This window comes from Etheostoma cragini, chromosome 11 (genome assembly GCF_013103735.1).
Source record: "Etheostoma cragini isolate CJK2018 chromosome 11, CSU_Ecrag_1.0, whole genome shotgun sequence".
Taxonomy (NCBI): domain Eukaryota; kingdom Metazoa; phylum Chordata; class Actinopteri; order Perciformes; family Percidae; genus Etheostoma; species Etheostoma cragini.
The window spans coordinates 7,988,768-8,007,807 of record NC_048417.1 but is presented as its reverse complement, the minus strand read 5'-3'; the positions used below and the strand labels follow the sequence as shown (position 1 = coordinate 8,007,807).

The window sequence follows — 19,040 nt, the reverse complement described above, 5'->3', positions numbered from 1 at the left end:
ACTGCAATTCACTTTGCTTTAGCCAAATTCAATCCAGTTGATCTTAGTGCAATCTAATCCATTTCACTTCAGTCCAATTCACCTTCCTTCCTTCTTCTACTACTCCTATTTCCTGTCCGACCCATACAGGCGTAGTTAGTCATGGATGATACCAACCACTATGACATGTGAAAGATTGCATAATCAGGGCGCCTGGGTCTAACGGGTCCCATGACGGATGTGACACTGTGTTAGCCCTACTTAAAGTAAGTGCTACAGTGACGTGACTCTTACCGGACAAACAGTGATGTTCTGCTTCCACTGGCTCATGTTGGAGCTGTCCTCCAGTGTGGTACATCTGCGCTGCCTGAAGTCCCAGCCACAGTAGGGGTCCCTCGCCTCCAAGCACAGCCTGCAGCACGCGGGAGAGAGGAGGAGGGAGGAAGAGTGTGTTGTCAGCAAAGAAAGTAGTTTTATTTTTCAGTCAAGACCGTAAACATTAATGAACGTAAATTTGTCCTACTGGCACATTTTAATTATCTGTATTCCATGAACAGATGTAGCAATCACCTTTAAATAGCAATAATAATAATAATAATAATAATAATAAATAAAATAACATGATCAAGAAATATCTAAGTACAACTTGAGTTTTAAAGGGGCTGTTCTTGAAATTCTGAAAAAGAGCAGACTGGGACTGTCTCCACTCACATACCATGCCCCAATACGTTAAATACCTACGTTTCTGCGGCCGGACCGGCTATCAAAACAAAAAACAATAAAGAACAGAACAAAGAACTTCATACAAAAGTTACATATTGAGCAAGTTACGTAATTTCACAAAGTTTTCTGGAGAAAAAAGCCAAAGACTTGCAATTGCAATTGACTCTTTAGACAAGAAATAGAATCAATTGAAAGTGATGATACAGTAGACGACCGTATGCGTAGAACTAAAAAGAAGCAGATTTAGTGTTAAGTTTCTTTTTAAATAAATAAAAATAGAAATGCATAAAATTAATCAAAAGGAAAATAATTCATAAAAAAAAAAAGTTAAAAATGCTGTAAAGACATATCGAAACCTAAAGACCTACTGTACTATTCCATACTGTAGATGCGATATAAAAAAACTAAAAAATTACAGAACCACACTTTTCTGGGCCATGTTCCTCCTTCTATTCTCACACAAACACTATACACAGTACATCAACCAAACAGTGATTAAATATTTGTAAGCTCCTCCAGTAAAACAGAAGCTTAATGATGGCTAATTAAATCTAAAGCTGTTAATGACGAAGCTAAGCTGCCAGAGCTGATCTGGATGCCTCAGGAACGCAGGAAAAAGGCATCAACTAAATAACCCCTCACTCTCTCTAAAAGACTCCCCTTCACTTTCTGCCTCCCTTCATCTCCTTGATATCCGCCTTTTGTCTCTCTCTTTCTTTAACTATCCTCCCTCACTCTGATCCTACTGCTTCTTCTTCTCGACCCCTTCACAACATGGTAAGAGTCCTTCCTCCTCTCTCTGCATTCAGCTGAAAGGAGTGATTCTTCTTGTTGTTGTGTTTTTTATTTCCTGGCACATATACTTTCCCGGTTTATTTGAAGAGCCCTGCAGTGTTTTAGCTCGGAGGTTGAGGAATCTCCAAGTGTTGATACAGCTCTCTTTGCCAGGTCTGTAGCTCTGTGGTGAACCCGAGGTCGGCTTCGATCCAATAAAGACATTACTGCTTAGCCAGCACATCAGAGGTGACCCCCACAGACAAAGAGTAACAAGCAAAGGAGGAAAAATAAGAGGGGCCATGTTCTCTGGTGATCTGTGACACATGGAAGAGGACAAGTTCCTTTATTCCTTCCTTCATTCACCGCTAACCTTCTTTTACAGTTTCTTTTTTTTCCAATTGCTAAATGAGGGCACAACCACAGTGTGCACAGCAGCAGTTCATGTGGACCAAACTAGTTGGAATTTCATTACTTGAACACAGTTTTCAAAACTCTATATGCTTATCCCATGACTTTAATAACAACCTGCACAAAACTGTGGAATTACAGCACTTTGTTCAAATGCTAACACACAGTGCTCAATGCTGTCAAAACTGTTAACCACACATTTAAAAAAAGAATGAATTTCAGCCTGGTGCATTTCAAACATGGCTGATTGCAGTTTAAGTTGAATGTCTAAGCAGGTGTCTTGTTAGTTAACACAGACTGTGTGTGTGTGTGTGTGTGTGTGTGTGTGTGTGTGTGTGTGTGTGTGTGTGTGTATATACATATATGGAGAGTTCACAAGATTTTTGGGGAATTAAAGAAACACCATATAACAATGAAACAGTTACACATTGTACATTTGAAAGAAACAGTGAAAGAGCAAAGATATCAATATGTCCAGGTAAGATGTCTGAGGTAACATCCACAGTTAAAAAAATGAGAATAAACGCTTCCTTTACTGTGGTAAAACTGTGCGCTTACTGTTTTTCACAAAGTAATGGAGGTTTAAGCAAAGGGGACTTCTGAAAAAAGGTAACTACCCTTTTGAAAAAGAGTAACTAATCATTCGTTACCCTTCTGAAAAAGAGTAAATACATTTCTGAAAAAAAGGTAACTACTCTTCTAAAAAACAGTCACTACCCTTCTGAAAAAGGGTAACTACCCTTCTGAAAAAGGGTAACTACCCTCCTAAAAAAAGGGTAACTTCCCTTCTGAAAAACAGTAACTACCCATTTGAAAAAGGGTTACTATAATATAAATTAAAATGTATGTCTATAACTGTAAAATAGTGTTGATAAGCAAACTGAGGATTTGCATTCATTCTTGTGTACCTTGTATACAGGTAAAACATAAAAAGAAAAGAAAATAATTTTGCTCTTTTCTTGAAGAAAATATTGTTTGGGTAAAGTCACTGAAATTATTCAAACTGTGAAGATGAGAAATTAGTATTTTTTGTATTGTTTGGTGTTTTTGATGCTAGTGTTTTTACTCTCAGTGAGTTCTGACTGACAGTATGTGTTGTCTCAGTGAGGATTGTTCACAGTGTTTTGAGACGTGTGTTAAGAGTTGTGTTGCTTGGAATGAGTTGTGCAGGTGATGTGAACTGTTTAGCTCAGGTGACAGCTCATATGGTAATGCAGATTGTGGTTAGAGTTTTGCACATATGGTTTCGGTGTTGTCTAGTGTCCTTTAGCAATTGTAAAAAACTGTAATTAAGCAACCCTATTATAGGAACGCCAGATGCAATCTCCGATACAGATGAAACCATAACCATAATGAGGTCAGCCACAAATTCACAGTTCAGTGAACCCAATAGTTCATTTGAAATGGCGGAGGGAGGAGCGTTTCTTCATTCAAGGCACACACACACACACACACACACACACACACATACAGAGGTTGGTGACACTATTTATGTGGGGAACTATAATTGATATAATGCATTCCCTAGCCCCTTACCCTCACCCAACTAAATATCTAACCTTAACCCTTACCCTCCCCAACCATAAACTAATTCTAACCCTATTCCAAAACAGCCCTTTAAAGTTGTGGAATCCAGCGTTTTGGACCCACAAAGCTATCTGGACCCCCACAAGTATACTGAACTCCAGGTTTTTGGACCCCACGATTATAGTTAAACAATACAGATCAGCTAAGTGGAACAATTAATGTGTGCAAGGATGGAATAAATAATGTTGGATTGAAAGGGAAAGGTGGAAAAAAGTTCTGGGTAAAGTGTGCCGACAGGCAGACTGGGAGGCTTATGACCTCAGGGAAAGAATGGGTTGGTCCTGGATTCCCCCTGTTTGCAGTAATTAAGAGAAAAATGCTGATCAACATATGAAAAAAAAAGGAATACATCTAACGCTGTTCAGGGTGCAAGCTCTAAAGACCAGAAGAAAATGTATCAACTGGAAAGAAATGCTAAAAAATTGATAACAGTACAGGTGAGGATAGGGGTTAATGATGTGGGGTAAGATATGCCCACAGGTGCAGGCACAAGTAGCACAGACACCTAAAACACAAAGTACGCTAATACATTGTCTCAGATCTGTACTATAATGCACTGTATGACCAAACGTTGCATTAGATGGACAATGCAATGCGCAAAGGAAACAAAGTAGCCGTTTAGAGCTGCAACACATTCAATAAAATTGCAGATGATAGTGAAACAGCTTAAACAAAATGTTGGAAAACAAAAAAGGTATTGAATCTTTGGCAAAACATTTTGCTCTGTCTTTGTTAAGTTTACACACTGGCAGTTGGATTGACATAAATATATATTGCATCATTTTCTGTTCTGTGCAAAACAGTAAAGTCCATTGATTTCTTTTGTATGAACTGCAAAAACTGCATAGTATGACGCACAGTATATAGAATACGTACTTTATTTTACTGATATCATAGGCCGAATTGGGTCACACTGCAAGTATGCAGTCTCAGTATTTTCTCCAATAATTTCCTTCACCTAAGGCCACTTAATAAATAAAGATTTACTACTGGAGACAAAAAAGGCTTGAAGGCATTTAAATCCTACTCTGACCTTTCTGCAGCTGCATAAAACACCAGCCAAGCGCTCTCAGTGCCTTTCTGTCCTGATGGCACGTTGTTTATCAAAAACAGGACCACTGTAAAAGTCAATTAGAGGCAGTGTGGGCGGAGAGAGGGCAGTGAGATGGGAATAAAAAAGCTCATTTCTGTAACAGAGGGATGTCAGCTCAAACAGGAAGCTGAGTGTGCAGATGACACAGGAATGTGAGGGATCTAAACTGTGTGAGAGAGATACTGTGTGTGTGTGTGTGTTTGTGTGTGTGTGTGGGTATGTGTATGTGTGTGTGTGTGTGTGTGTGTGTGTGTGTGCGCGTGTGTGAGTGTGAGTGAGCAAGAGAAAGAGAGTGTACTTAATCAAGTGTATTTTCTGTGTAATTCTAAATACTCCCCCGTCTGTGTATGGTGGGTGTGTCTTTGTACTGTGGGTGTGCCACATGTGTGAGAGCATTGCTTTGACAAGTCCGCAGGGAATAGGCTGATATTTAATTCAGCAGTGTGCATGCCCAGTGGCACACTACATCAAAATAGAGAAGCCATGGAAAATGGCCGGTTAAATTTTAAACAGACAAGCGACAAACCCCACCAGCCTATAAAACAACATGTCTAGTAGAGTGGCATCGGAAGATAAATCTGCCAGATTCTCTCTGTGAGGGTGAAATTGTCATTTTCAATTGTTTGTGAATGCTGTAAAAACCAGTGTCTCCTTTTATTACACGCCCTTTAACAACTAGACATTAAAACAATAGTTCACTTCGCCTTTAATGGCTGGCCGTCAGTGTATAATTGCAGATATGATTACCGGAACTGATAAATTATGGATTGGAATCAGCCATTATTAGCTGTAGCGCTGACACTCTGGAAATACATTAGCAAAGGCTGTCTGAAGGGTCTGACTCAGTTAAACATGTCTGCATCCGCCGGCCTCTCGCCATCTCTCCACAATAAGTGATGCCATTTTTTGCAGCCACTCTCAAGAGACTACCAGTGACAGGCTCCAAGTTCTCATCCTCTCTCCAGGGGAGAGACCCCATCCCAGGGGCTTTTGCCCCGCTGTGCTGGTCTGAGTTGGCCATGCAGGAAGTTTGCTGATGATGAATCAGAAACACAGAGAACTCCTGCGAGCACTCAGCGCTAATACATCCAATTAAGCCCAGTTGGAGTCAGCCTGAAGACTGATGGTGCTGGGTGAGATGTGAGATGGCTCTCTGCCAAAAATGCCTGCTGTTCTCCACGTAAAACTTTAGCCCCGGATGAATGAAAGGAGCTGCATCATCACCGAGAAATAATGGGAGGCATAGACAGGCCACAATATTTTCTGGTGCTTTGTGAATAGAAAGGCGCTTTACAAATAAAACATATTATTATAATTATAAAGACAGAGAGAGGAGGGGGGAGAAAATATAAATATTTAAAAGCAAGTAAATAGATGGCTGATACATACATAAATACACGAAACTGACAGAGATTAGACATTAATAAATGTAAACAGAGATAACACAAGACAAGAGATCCAAGAGAACAAAAAGCAAGAGAGGTGAAATCGGGAACAGCAGTGAAAATCACTGCAGGAGTTTGATATAATTATATGAATTTAGTTAAATCCTCTAAATCCAGTATTAAATCAGCTTTGCAGGGGGCCACTCTAATGAGTCCCTTATTGACTATGTTTCAGCATTTACAACCAAGTAAAGTTATGAGAATCAATGGAAATATGTAAGAAACTATTGTTTTTAAAAGACTGAAGCGCTACAGTTTTGGCAGCCTATTTGATGTTTACAAATTACTTTAGCCAAACAATGGAGAGGTCCTAATAATAATTAACTTAAGTCATGGATATGTTGTACATTAACGTCTTCGATTCCAACGACTGAAACTGTAGTGACACATCAGCTGGATTGTTTTAAACTAAGATTACCAATACCACACAAGATAAGACATCTTCCAGGACTTTGGGAGCTCTGTAGAGTTGTGTGTGTGAGTGGCAATTCTTTTCCCAAAAAAACAATGTTTGGTCAAATACATACAGTAATATCCAACCCAGCCAAATCTTTTGCTCTTGGTCTTTCTATCAATTTACTCACAAAATAAACATCTATTAGCTACATTTGATATAATCTGCTGCCAGTGTATGGGCTGAAATATGTGCCAACAGAAACTGAATTTGAATCATTTATATTTGAATTTGAATTGCTAAACTTGAATAATTTCATTAAAAAACTGAATTTGAATCACGTAATTTGAAAAGGTATTGTTAAATTTGAATAAGTGCATTGAAAAACTGAATCTGAATAACATAGTTTGAAATTATATGTATTTGTTTGGAACTGAAATCCAATAAATTATGATCAACAATGACAATCCAACTCTCTATTTATCTTCACATTCAGTTCTCACAATTCAAATTCAGTTCTCAAAATTCAATTTGAAGTTACTGTGACAGAAATCCGGGTGCTTGAAGGATGAAGGAAGAGCAATCGAGCGCAGATCAATAGATAGACAACGATTCTCAAGTCAAGGATAGGACTGGTCCTTCAAAGGCTCGGCCAGGCTCCTTGTTGTATTTTGGAGAAAATATAAATGGAATGGAAGTCATTTGTGCACGCTGCAAGTATCCGGATGTCTGTCACAGTAACTTGGAATTTAATTTTGTCAACTGAATTTAAATTGTGAGACCTGAATGTGAAGGTATATAGAGAGTTGAATTTTCATTGACGATCATATTTTAATAAATTTCAGTTCCAAACAAATAAATTCAATTTCAAACTCTACTATTCAGATTCAGTTTTTCAATGCAATAATTCATATTAAACAATACAATTTTAAATTATGTGATTCAAATAAAATTCAGTTCTTCAATGCAATTGTTTGAGTTTATTAATTAAAATTAAAATATAAATTATTCCAATTCAGATTCTGTTGGCACATATTTTAACCCATACCAACGACGTTTGTCATTTCAGCCAATTAAAACGACAATCAATGCTGGCTAACAAAAGGAAATTCCACCTGAAAGTTTCGAACATTCTGTCTTTGTTTACAGAAAAAGTTACCATGTTCGGTAAGAGATTCATTATCCTCTGAGCTTAGCAAATCAAGGTAGCTACCAAACTGGCTATCACAGCCTGTTGCTTCTTTTTGCCTATTACTCATGTTACAAATTTCCCCCCAAAAAGGGAGCAGAGTAGTTTGAATTTGAGAGGTGACGAGCTGGAGCTGAAGCCACACAGAGCAGACAGAGAGCAGGTCCAAATCAGGCCTGGAAGAAAGAGGTGGGTGAAAAAGCAATATAGACAGCAACGAGAGACAGAGACAGAGAGCAAAATGATTACACTGAGCTGCAGCCAGAACAAAGCCTGTAATAAAAGTAACAGCAATCTGGAGCAGTAACAAATACATCCACTGTGTGGACACCATCTCTCCCTTTTTCTTTCAGTACTTGGCCGGTGAAGTGATCCTCGGATTGGTCAAACAGGCTTAGCAGCAGTGAGCTCCAGAGGCCTGCTGACAGGCTGGCGGCCACAGCAGACAGTAAATTGGGTTTTCTGGGGACCGGATTGTTAGCTTCCCTCACACAGAGACAGACAGGGAAGTCCACACCGCTGTATAGGGGACCTATAGGGACCGATGCTAAAGTATACACTGGTTTTAACAAGCAGGCGCACACACACACACACGCACTCACTCACTTACTCACTCCCACACAGACACACACACACACACACACAAGCAGATATGTTAATGATCAGTGGTTTTCCCCGATGACCACCTTAAGTGGTTTACTTATGTTGTTTTAAATTCATGCTGCATGCAGACTGAACTGCCTTGGCCTCATGACTGCTGCCATGTCACTGTTATTCACACACATACAACCACACGCTCATACACACTCAGCAAATTGAACCAAGGCTCCAAGGCAGGAATGTTACAATCACCAGCAGGACAATTGTACCTCTTGTGCTAAAACATAATGTTTATGTAAGCAGATGTTTGAGCGGTAGTTTGGCTGCAGGAATAGAACAGCTACAGAAAGTGTAATTTGTTCCGTTTCATCCTCCCCGACATTATCCTTCCCATTTATTCAGCGTTTTCTCCTTGTAGTTATTTCTGTTTTTGTTATCTTTTTCTTTCTCTTGTTTTGTTCTTTTTCTGTTCCCCATCATTTGCAAAAATAGTCAAAAACAGCTTGATTGACACATTCAGTTTTGACAAAAGTTTTGAAAAAAAGTACTGTACTTTCTAAGTTGGCTTTTTGTAGGAGGTGGCACAAACCTACTGTTCTGAGTGAGTCCAGTAGTTTCATTGTGTATATAGCAGCATTGACTTCTTTTCTACTGTCAGTGAAAGGAGAAAATGAAAAACCCTGATGGATGTAACATTACAGCTAAGCTAGCACGTCGCTACGCCCAAAATAAATCACTTCAAAATAAATCACTTCACCAACAGAGCGAGATAGGGACTGGGTGGAGGACAGAGCGGTACTGTTAGCCACAGGTGCCAATTGGCCAGGTCAAATATAATTACCACAAATAGAGGACAAACACACACAGGCATGTGTGCACACACACACACAAGCTGAAGCATTTGTCTGCCAGCTATCACTAAAAGGTTTAGCACTGTAACAAAAAAGCACTTCAGTTAAAGATGATGATTTAAATGTTATTCTACTCTCAGGGTTGCAAAACTCGCCAGAGCCGCCTACAGGGATCAATAAGAAAAGGAAACGTGAACATCAAAAACACCTAAACATAATTGAGTTTTCAACAACCGCACAGGCATTTACACCAGCATAATGTGTGCTACCGTAAGCTAAACTGTTACTTCATGTTTAAACAATTACAAACATGCACACCTATAGTACATTCACCTACTGTACTGGACATCCACAGTCCATCCTTTATGCCAGTAACAGCTTGACATTTTTTCTAACAAATCGGATAAGTTATATACAAATCACCTTCTGTGTACTGTAAATACTACAATTTTTCACTGTTTATACAAATGTGTGTGTGTGTATGTGTGAGATTGGAAAAAGCAGCATGTGTGGGTGCTGATGAGCCGCCGTCAGCTAAAAAAACATCTGAGTATATTCAGCTGTTATCAGTGCGTGAATGGATGTATGGCTGTGTGTGAATGGGACGACCACACACAATGCAGAGGAGATGAGGAAAATGGCTCATTCAGTCAGCAGTACAATGACTGAGAGTGTGTTCAGATAAAGAAGGAGGATGGCAGATGGGTCTTTTTTTTTCACACTGAACAGTGAAAACCCAGAACGGTAGACAGGAAAAGTAACAAAAGAAAAAAAAGAAAGAAAAAACAGAAAGCGCGAGACTGGAGCTGGGCGATAATGTGGTACCAGAAGTTATTGTAATTAGTACTTTTCCCAGTAGCGTGACACATAACCCAATCTCCTGAACATTTCATGTCGTTTTTGTGATTGATTTGGCCAAAAATGAATAAATTCACAAATTTGTTTTGAATTCAAGAAATTGTGTTCAATTGCTATTCTTAGAGTGCAATATTTATTTATGCAAATACAGCATGTTGGGTGTGATTCTCCAGTTTCCTAGTTTTGCAAGCCCTGAATCAACAAGTGTAATCTGGAACAGCTGCAGACATAGCAATACTGGGCACATTGGGACCAGGTTTAGGAGCTGTGTAATGGTGAGCCTGATTGTATTTCTGGAGGGGAATTAAGCTTTTCTCTAGAAGGTCCTGACAAGCACCTTAGAGAAAAATTGTTGGCTGTGGGCGAGCTGCCTCAACAGATTCCAGTTGGTCAATAATTCACAAATGTTGCCTCCTGCTGTATTTCCTCAAGATCAGCAGCTTTAGATTTCATGCATAGGTAGGTACAAATGCTTTCCAGCTCCATAACCCACTAGGTTAAGTTGTCTGTTGTCATATGTTATAGTAAAAGAATCTAAATCTGTGTCAATCAGCTTTGTGAGACCTGAAAAAAAAGACTCCATTTCAGCAAAAAATTGTCCTTGTCTTAGAACCCATTATTAACATTTCCAGTACTCTAAAGTGAAAAGACAAGGCCGCTATCCCGCAGTCAGAGTTGGTTAAATACAAAGATCGACAAAATGTTGGAGTCTGCCCCTTTCAAACCTATTTGTTAATATCTATCAACACAAATAACTTTTTCTAAGCTAATGATGTAACCCTCTGCTGTGAGAGTGTTTGTGGTTGAACAGTAAAACAAGCTCCTTACTTGGAACACTATCTTTTCCAGCGTGATAATGTTCTGCTTTTCTCTGGCCCAATGGTGTTTTAACGCCCTAACGTCAACTTCCAGGTAGCACTGCGGCCGTTGACTTCAAGGCACCTAATCCTCCCTTTAACCCTAACCCTAACAATTGCCTAATCCTAGTGACGTTGGGGGCTTAAAACACCAAACACTTTTCGGGTTACAATGTCAGCCTATTTCTGCTCTCTGCTTTCCCATGCCAGGTACTAACTCTGTTGTCGTTTTAGATCCTACCACTCCTTCCATTCATTCCTCCTTCTGTCCTGGCACTACAACTATTTTCTCTGCTTGCCTGAGTTTAGCCTGTTGTGACCCCTCATTGCAGGACTGACCCCCCCTTGGTCAGTCCAAGGGGGGGTCCCCTGCCTGCCTGCTTTCGACGTTGAATAAACTGAATTATTATTTTTTAAGACTATATTTCAGGGCGTTTATTGCTGTATCAAGGAGCAGCTGGAAAATGAAAGGAAAGTGGGGAGGAAAGGGGGGATGCAGGAAAATAAGAGGGATTATTGTGTAAATACATTGTAAATTATTTAAATGTCTGTTTCCGGTAGCAAAGGGCAGCAGGTTGGATTCAAACTAATTTGGTTGCTGCCAAGGACTCACATGGGGCACAGGTTTTACGGGTGAACTAGAGGTCCTCCCAGAACTTTTTATTAGCTGGCCTTGTACCAGAGTCAAGCTTTTGGGTTCAAACCTGTTTCTACTGAGCCTTTACACCCTGTTTAATACATTGTCACTGTTGGCTCTTGCAAATTTTGATTTGTATTTTTCACTAATCAACAGATTAACTGTTCATGTGAATACTAGCTAAAGTCATATTCCCATGCATTAGTTAACTCCCTAGCCTCCTTTAATTCTAAATCCCCTGACTCTTCGTAACCCACCTGCCCTTTTCTACTTTCTACTACACGAGTCTCAGACAAGCTCACGTGTCACGATGACAAACAGGTTGACTTCCGTGGGTTTGAAAATAGTATGAGTGAGCGAGCCACAGAGGTGAGCAGAATATCGCAGTTTGTCCTACAGTATCTCACCCTCTGCTCCCCCCCCTCTTCTGGTGCCCTTGAAGCCCACTCTTCTTATCGTTTCACCCCACTGTGTCATAAAAAGGACTCCGGCTGCTTGCTTAGCTTTTTCCTCTGTATCTATATTTCATTTGGCTTTTCTCTCTCTTCCTGATCCTCTGTGTCTCTCTCTCACCTTGCATATCTCACCCACATCTTATTAAATGCAATGGGTTCCTTAGCTGGTGGTGGTGGTGTGAGTTTGTCTGCTCCGATGTGTCTAGGAGTTTGGATTTAGTAGAAATAGCGAGCTGACTCATCAGGCAGCGCACATATGAGAACTCATCCAAGCACCAACCCCCCCCCCCCCCCCCACACACACACACAGAAAATCGCATTGAGCAATTTGTATGCTAAAATGAAGTTGAAGGAATGAGGTGGTCGGCTGATTGAGAGCGCTGATGAGATACAGAAAGTTGGACAAACAGTCAGTGAGCTTTTCTCCCCTAGCTCACCCCCGAGATGTAGATTTTCACATGAATAACCTGAAGCTGAAGATGGCAGAGGTCTCTCTTTTTCTCTGTGGCTTCGTAGCTCTCTCTCACACACACAAATGTGCCTTCAGAGAAACTTGTCTGGCAGTGTATGAGCTATCTTCATCCACCCTTTTTATTTGTCCTCTGAAAAAAGTCACAGTGCTCTCTGTATTATCAAATTAATTTCCTCTAGTGAGCAGATGCCACCCCAGTCATTTGTCTAGTTCCATACAGACTTTAATGATTACACGATAAATGATGATTAATGCTTATAGGTGAGGTCTTCCAGACATTCAGCCTAGTTGAGGAGAGATAATTTACTCCAATAGAGGACCAACCAGGTTCAAATAAATCCAGTGCCAAAACCCATAAAATAAACAATAAAATGTACAGTGTGTAAACCCTGCTGCTGCTTTCAGAAAGTTGTTACTGTCCCTAACATGGCTCATAATTTCGTTGTTGTAGTTGAACTCTGAGCCGTCTAACAACAATCAGTGCAGATAGTACAGAAGAAACAGCAAATGAGAGGAAAGAGAGAGGAGAAATGAATTGCAACAAAGGTCCTGAATCCAAACAGGGACACTGCAGTCCCAGTATGTTAACCACAAGGCCACCAGATGCCTCCATCATTAGATCACTAGCCGTGATCCAGGACCACGATTCTCTTTATTAAAATAGTTGCAGCATTTTGTTCAGTTCGGCAATGATACTGATGGAGAAGCATGGACTGTTCAAACTCTATTAAACTTTCAAACCACAAGTGGCAGCAGTGACCACACCAATGCTGGATAGCACTCCAGTTGTTGAACTTATGTAAGAAATATTGTGTCAGTGTATACTATGCAATACATACTTAATGATGACATGTCTATAATGTCCATAAGCCGAATTTTTACAAACTAAATCTCCCACAAACTGTTGGTCTAAGTCCTGTTTTGTTTCTTTGCACCTAAATCATAGATTTTCTTTCCTGTATACCTTCCTACTTCGAATTTTCAACATTCTCTCTATGTTAAATTGATATATGGCTAAGTTTGGGTTTCCTTAGATAGCTTAGATACGTAGTATAATCATCCTGGATACAATTTTCCACTAGATTTGAAAATGTTGTGCAGTACTCACATCTCAGTTTTGTAGGTGGAGCACCTCTCCAGCGGGATCTTAAGGACTCGGTTGTTGAGCCCGACGAACAGTGACCTGTCGCTGTGCAGGATCTGCAGACTCAGGATTGGTTCTCGCACCCCCTTTGGGAGAAGCTGCATCTCCTCCAAATAACAACCTTGTAGATTCTTGTTGGGCGTAGCCAGTGCCTTTAAGATGGTGCCATATTCTGGTCGGACAAAAAGAATGAGAAGAAATAACAACAATCTTGTATACAGGCAAATAATGTTATATGATGATAAATTTGAGATAAGGTATGTTTCATATACTTATTTCTTTATTGATCCCCAAGGGGGGAAACTACATTTCACACTCTGATATATTACTTGTTACACACACACCTGAAATATACACACATGCCCAAACAGGACCTATTCATTCACTAATAAAAGATTGCAGTGTGAGGTGTCTGCCCATTAAAGGCACCCTGAGCGGTTGGGGGTTTGGTGCCTTGCTCAAGGGCTTCTTAACAGTGCCCGGGAGGGGACTTGGCACCTCTCCAGCTACCAGTCCACAGTCTGTACTTGGATCCTCCGATTCCCAAGCCAAGTCCCTACAGACCAAGCTAATTCTGCGTAATGCGAGCTGTGCAAAAATAAGTCATGGTTTTGTTCCTTTCTCCTCCTTAACTAACCTGTGCTGATGTACATAACATGGTAGAGGGTGTCCATGCCCTGAACAATGTCCACGACCAAGTTGGAGAACCGAACATCATCCTGCATGACCAGCGGATCAACAGACTCCGGCTGGACCACGTCGTTCATCAGGTAGAGCCGCTGGGCGTCCTGCAGGCTGCGCTCCGTCAAGCCCTCGTTGGGACCCTCATCATCTATAGTCCCACACTGGAGAGGAAAGGAAATGGGGGGAGTGAAGGATGAGGATGTAAAAATGTGGGATGGCACATGAAAATGAAATGAAAAATGAAGGCAGAGAGAATGCAAGAAAATAAAAAAAAATAAAAAATGTTAAAGTACCTCACACACCCAGTCACGCGTATGGTTAGATTGTTTCAATTCTTAATTCTATTCTCAGTAATTTAAACTTTTTTTCTGGGGAACAAAACTATAATGTGAATGTGATCTGACAACAGAAATAACACAGCAATTAAATGAAACATTGCAGAAGAATAACTATGAAATAAAAAAGCCTTCTGAAAGCTGTGTTCGGTTGCAAGGCTAAGCCGAGGTTGCAGCTTCTACTTGTTCATTAGGACTCAATATAATAAATACTTTGATAATAAAGATTTGTCGGTAGCTTCCTCTTTTGAAATGATGCTTAAAGTGATTTTGGAAATATAGCATGATCTTTTTCAATTTTAGAAGGAAATATATAATAGTAATAATATGAATAATAATAATATTACAATATCTACAATATTAGATATCTGATGATAATAATCACTTTTTTCATATTTCATAATTTTCTTTTTGAAATAGAGACTTCAGGGTCTTGCAGATGAATTCAGTCTGTAATGTTACCTAATTGTTTCCAACCATGCTGTGTTGCTTCGCAAGCAACCTCTAGAAACCAATTGGTTAGATACCAGATTAGAGATGGTTCCGTTTTTCTAAATTAAAAAGATCTAATTAAGATAGTTTTCATTGGAGAGGGACAGGCTGGGAACAAGAACTGTCTGAGAAGACATGTTATCAAGCAATTTCCACAGTAGTTACATAGAAATTAATTTTTGTTGGGATTGAGACCCAATTTGAATTTGACTTGGGTTTTTTTGCCAAAAACTGCAGCCATTAGAAAAATTGGCAAGCATTCTTCCAGAAAGATCTTTTTTAGTGATCACATTACTAATTCCTAGAGGTACTGGACCAGACATGCTCTGTATCCAAATCAAAAAGATGGAGGTACTTGTATGTGGTAAAGATTCAAACGTTCTCTGAGACATGCATGTGATTTCGGGCTGTATAACAAATTGACTTATTGTTGCCTCTCTGTCTCTTACAGTACAAGCAACAACTTTGCACAAAAAGATGCTTTTTGTTGCTAACATGGATTGATTTATCAGATAGTATCAAGTATCAAGTATCAGACAATATCAGTCTTGTACGGAAGTAGTTAAACTAACCTGGAAGTTGTGGATGGGGTTTGTAGTGGGAAGCCAGGTGGAGCGAGGGTTTTCCTGGGAGCGGAAGGGCCCATTGAAGGCCTGGGAGATGGCGCTCAGGTTGAAGGCACAGACCGCAGATGCTGCTATACTGTTGCTTTATAGTGAGATGGATAGGAAAGACAAGACAGCAAGGGAAGATAGCAGGAAGCAGAGAGAGAGAGAGAGAGAGAGAGAGAGAGAGAGAGAGGGTAAAAAAATAAAGAAATTATTTCAAGAATAATATTCACAACAGTTTACATGTTGGCAGTCAATGTGAAGCCATATCAGAAATCAGCAGTGCCCGGCTGTGTAATAAAGCCATTTTGTAATGTGTTCCATCCCCTTAATGGAAATCCTATCATTTATACCTGCGCTGAACAGGCGCTACATTGCTGGCTTGTGTGCTGGAGGCTAAGCTATGCTATCAGCGCTGCACAGTGAATGGGGACAGTATTAAGCTGAGGATATAGGAGGCAGTTGCACAGATTACGTGCAAACACACACACACACACACACACACAGTCGCCTCAGAGGTGTCACGTTCAAGAGTAAACCCCAGCTAAACTGGCAGTGTGAGTAAAGTTATTATCCTGACGCTCTTGGGCCGTAATGTGCTGCAAGGTAATGAGTTTCTTAACTGCCTGCTACTGCTGACTGTCCCCCCCCTTTCTCCTTACACCCAGCAACGCTGAGACTTTTTACTACCCAGTAAACAGCCTGCTGCCTTGGCATGGCTTGTGGGATGCTGATAAACCATAAGTTCGAAAATAGTAAGTAATAACATTATAGTGCGAGAGCAAGAAAGACACGGAATGAGACACAGAGAGAGAGACTCAGACAGCAAAGCAGAGAAATAAAAACTACTGTAAGAACCTCATGGTGCTTTGTGAGTCGTTTTGTTACCTTGGGTGAAGAATAAATCAGTAAAGGCTGCTACTTGCTGAAAATTCTGCATCCCAGGGTTTGCTTAATGGTTTGGGTGAGGCCTAAATCTGTTGCTATCAACCCTCAGGCTGCTTTTACTCAGTTGGCATTCCCTTAATTTTAATTGTCTTCTCTTAGCCAGGCATGTCACACTGTGTATTTACAGTTAGAGGCGGTTTAGAAATGCCATCATTTGACTGGGTACTGGTACTTTACATGTTTTAAGAAAGTTTTTAATAATGTAAAAAAATGTCCATGGCTTGGATATGCTAGAGGAGAGTATTCTGGGTATATAAAAACTGTTTTTATGGGACATTCTGGGCCTTGGTAATGTCAGAAAATGTAAAACAAACACATAAATCTATTTTAAATATACTGTTTTTGCCACTATAGATCCTTTAATGCTTTGGGAGATGCACACAGGGAGTGTGATTTATTTTAGCCTAGAATGGCTTTCATTTAAACCATGAAAATTCATGATGAATTAACTCCAAACAGTTTGTGTTTGCACTGTAACCATGGACGTCCAGACAACAATCACTGGATTACCTTTGAAACAGAAGAAAAACTATATACATTTGATGATTATGATGTAAGACCTAAGATCAAGGAGCACCTTTTTATATGCTTCTAGATTAGAACAGATTTATGGATTATGCAAGGATTTGTAGTCTTGACTTCTGGGAACAATATATGAAGAGAATATATGCTAAAAAATTCCATTTACTAAATAATTTGAGTTTTATCTTTACCATCAAATTCACTGGAAAATTGTACTGATACCGCATAACCTGGGAAGAAGTGTTAATTAATATAACAAAATGCATCAATCAAAAGTCTTTATACAGAAGAAACCCATTTTTAAGAAAAAGTCTTCATTCCTTTTTTTCTTTGGATTATCCTCCTCTGGGTTTAATATCCTTAATTTCTACCACTAGAATGTTTCCGCTGAAGACATCTGTGACTGCTTTTGTTGGTTTTTATTTTGAACAATACTTTCTCAGAGATCAAGTTAAGGATTGTGATGAAGCTAATGGTTTCTGTCATTACCGCAGTTTGGAAAAAGCGCTGTGCAACTCCAAATGAGCTCTGGCTAAACAACAGGGGAGACCAAACAGGTGGCTCATTGACTGACTCGCAGGCTGCAGAGAAGAACAGTCTCCAGAGTCCTGTCAAAATGACTTTTTTTTTTGCAAAAGCTCTGTTGGAGACAAGAGTGACAGAGAGGCAGAAAAAAAGAGTGTGAAGCTGAGTGAGTGCTGTGGGGAACCAGCAGTAACCAAAACCCAACTGGAAGAAAACCACAGGCAAACAAAATGCAATAAGTGAGCAGCAGCCACAACACTTCTCACAGTCACACACACAAACACAAAGTTTGAGATAAAAGAAAGTTAAACTGTGGCTTTGTGGTTGAACTGTAGCTATAGCTTGCATTAAAGCCAAACTTTACTACAGAAAGCCTGACACTGCACCCGCATTATTTGAGATCTCTACTTTGACAGTGAGTTGCTGCGGATAATGCAAGAAGAACAGTGCGAAATGGAGCACCGAAAGGAACACAGTCTATCGCACTAATGGATGCAACCCATATGTTTTGAGTCTGCTTAAAAGCCCGGGAAAGTGATTGAAAAGCTGTTTGACATCTGCTATGCTGTTTGCTGCCGCTCTCTGAGGCCCTACACCACCATGATGATCACATATGAGTGAAGCTCCTTCTTCAAATGATTCATGTCATCCCAACAGCCTCATCCTGTCACTGGTTGCCTTCTGAAATGCTTCTTAATTTCCTGTCACAATGTTTTACAGAATTCATCACCCTTTTATCATCTCCTCATATCCCGTGTTGTTAACCAAATTCTCCACTTCTCAGGTAACATTAAAATGCTGCCAACTAATGAATGAATCCCAGATGTCAAATAATAATCCTACAATATGTCAATGAATGAATAAGGCATGTGATATTCTTCTTTTTTGTTACTGTTGACAAATTCCATATAAAGACCAACGCCATAAATGAACTGATCCTACTAACAAGTATTGGGTGTACTGTATATCCAAAGCCTGAAACATTGCTCTGTGCTGAAGGGCTCTATTGTTGTCCAATATATATTTAAAAAATACATAAATGAGCCACATCATTGCACAGGGTGACATGTTCCTTCATTACCATCACATAAACACTGTAGTTTATTGTGCGTGAATCCAACATACACCGCCTTGCTGCTAGAAATTACGCTGGCCAACAAGGGCAAAAGCACACAAAAAAACCCCAAAACATGCAAATAGACAAAACACAAGCAAATTAAGAAAACATCATTCCCCCATCATGATCCCCTCCAATGGGATCAAAAATCAAGCTGTTCCACTTAACGCTCCCCCTAGAGGCCTGAAGAACATCCATTCATCGCATGTGTTTTCTTAAGTTGCAGTGCGTTTGCCCCTGTCGGCCTCCATACAATATACTCCAAATGCGCACCAAATGTGGAATAAGCAGAAAATAGTGAGAAAAAAAAGAGGTGTTTATTGGGGTTTGAGCAACATTT

At 39.9% G+C, this 19,040-nt stretch overlaps 1 protein-coding gene across 4 annotated transcripts in view; it reads right to left on the bottom strand.

Moving 5' to 3' along the window:
• Positions 1-19,040, bottom strand: part of sema5ba (sema domain, seven thrombospondin repeats (type 1 and type 1-like), transmembrane domain (TM) and short cytoplasmic domain, (semaphorin) 5Ba) — a 159,053-nt gene that overhangs the window by 19,751 nt on the left and 120,262 nt on the right. For 3 of the 4 annotated variants that reach the window (XM_034884968.1, XM_034884967.1, XM_034884970.1), the window contains 4 exons: positions 15,553-15,688; positions 14,107-14,314; positions 13,434-13,641; positions 274-391 (listed from right to left, as the gene is read on the bottom strand). In XM_034884968.1, coding sequence (XP_034740859.1) covers positions 274-391; positions 13,434-13,641; positions 14,107-14,314; positions 15,553-15,688 — 670 coding nt within the window. The remainder of the gene's footprint in view (positions 1-273; positions 392-13,433; positions 13,642-14,106; positions 14,315-15,552; positions 15,689-19,040) is intronic. The other variant, XM_034884969.1, reaches the window with a different exon arrangement.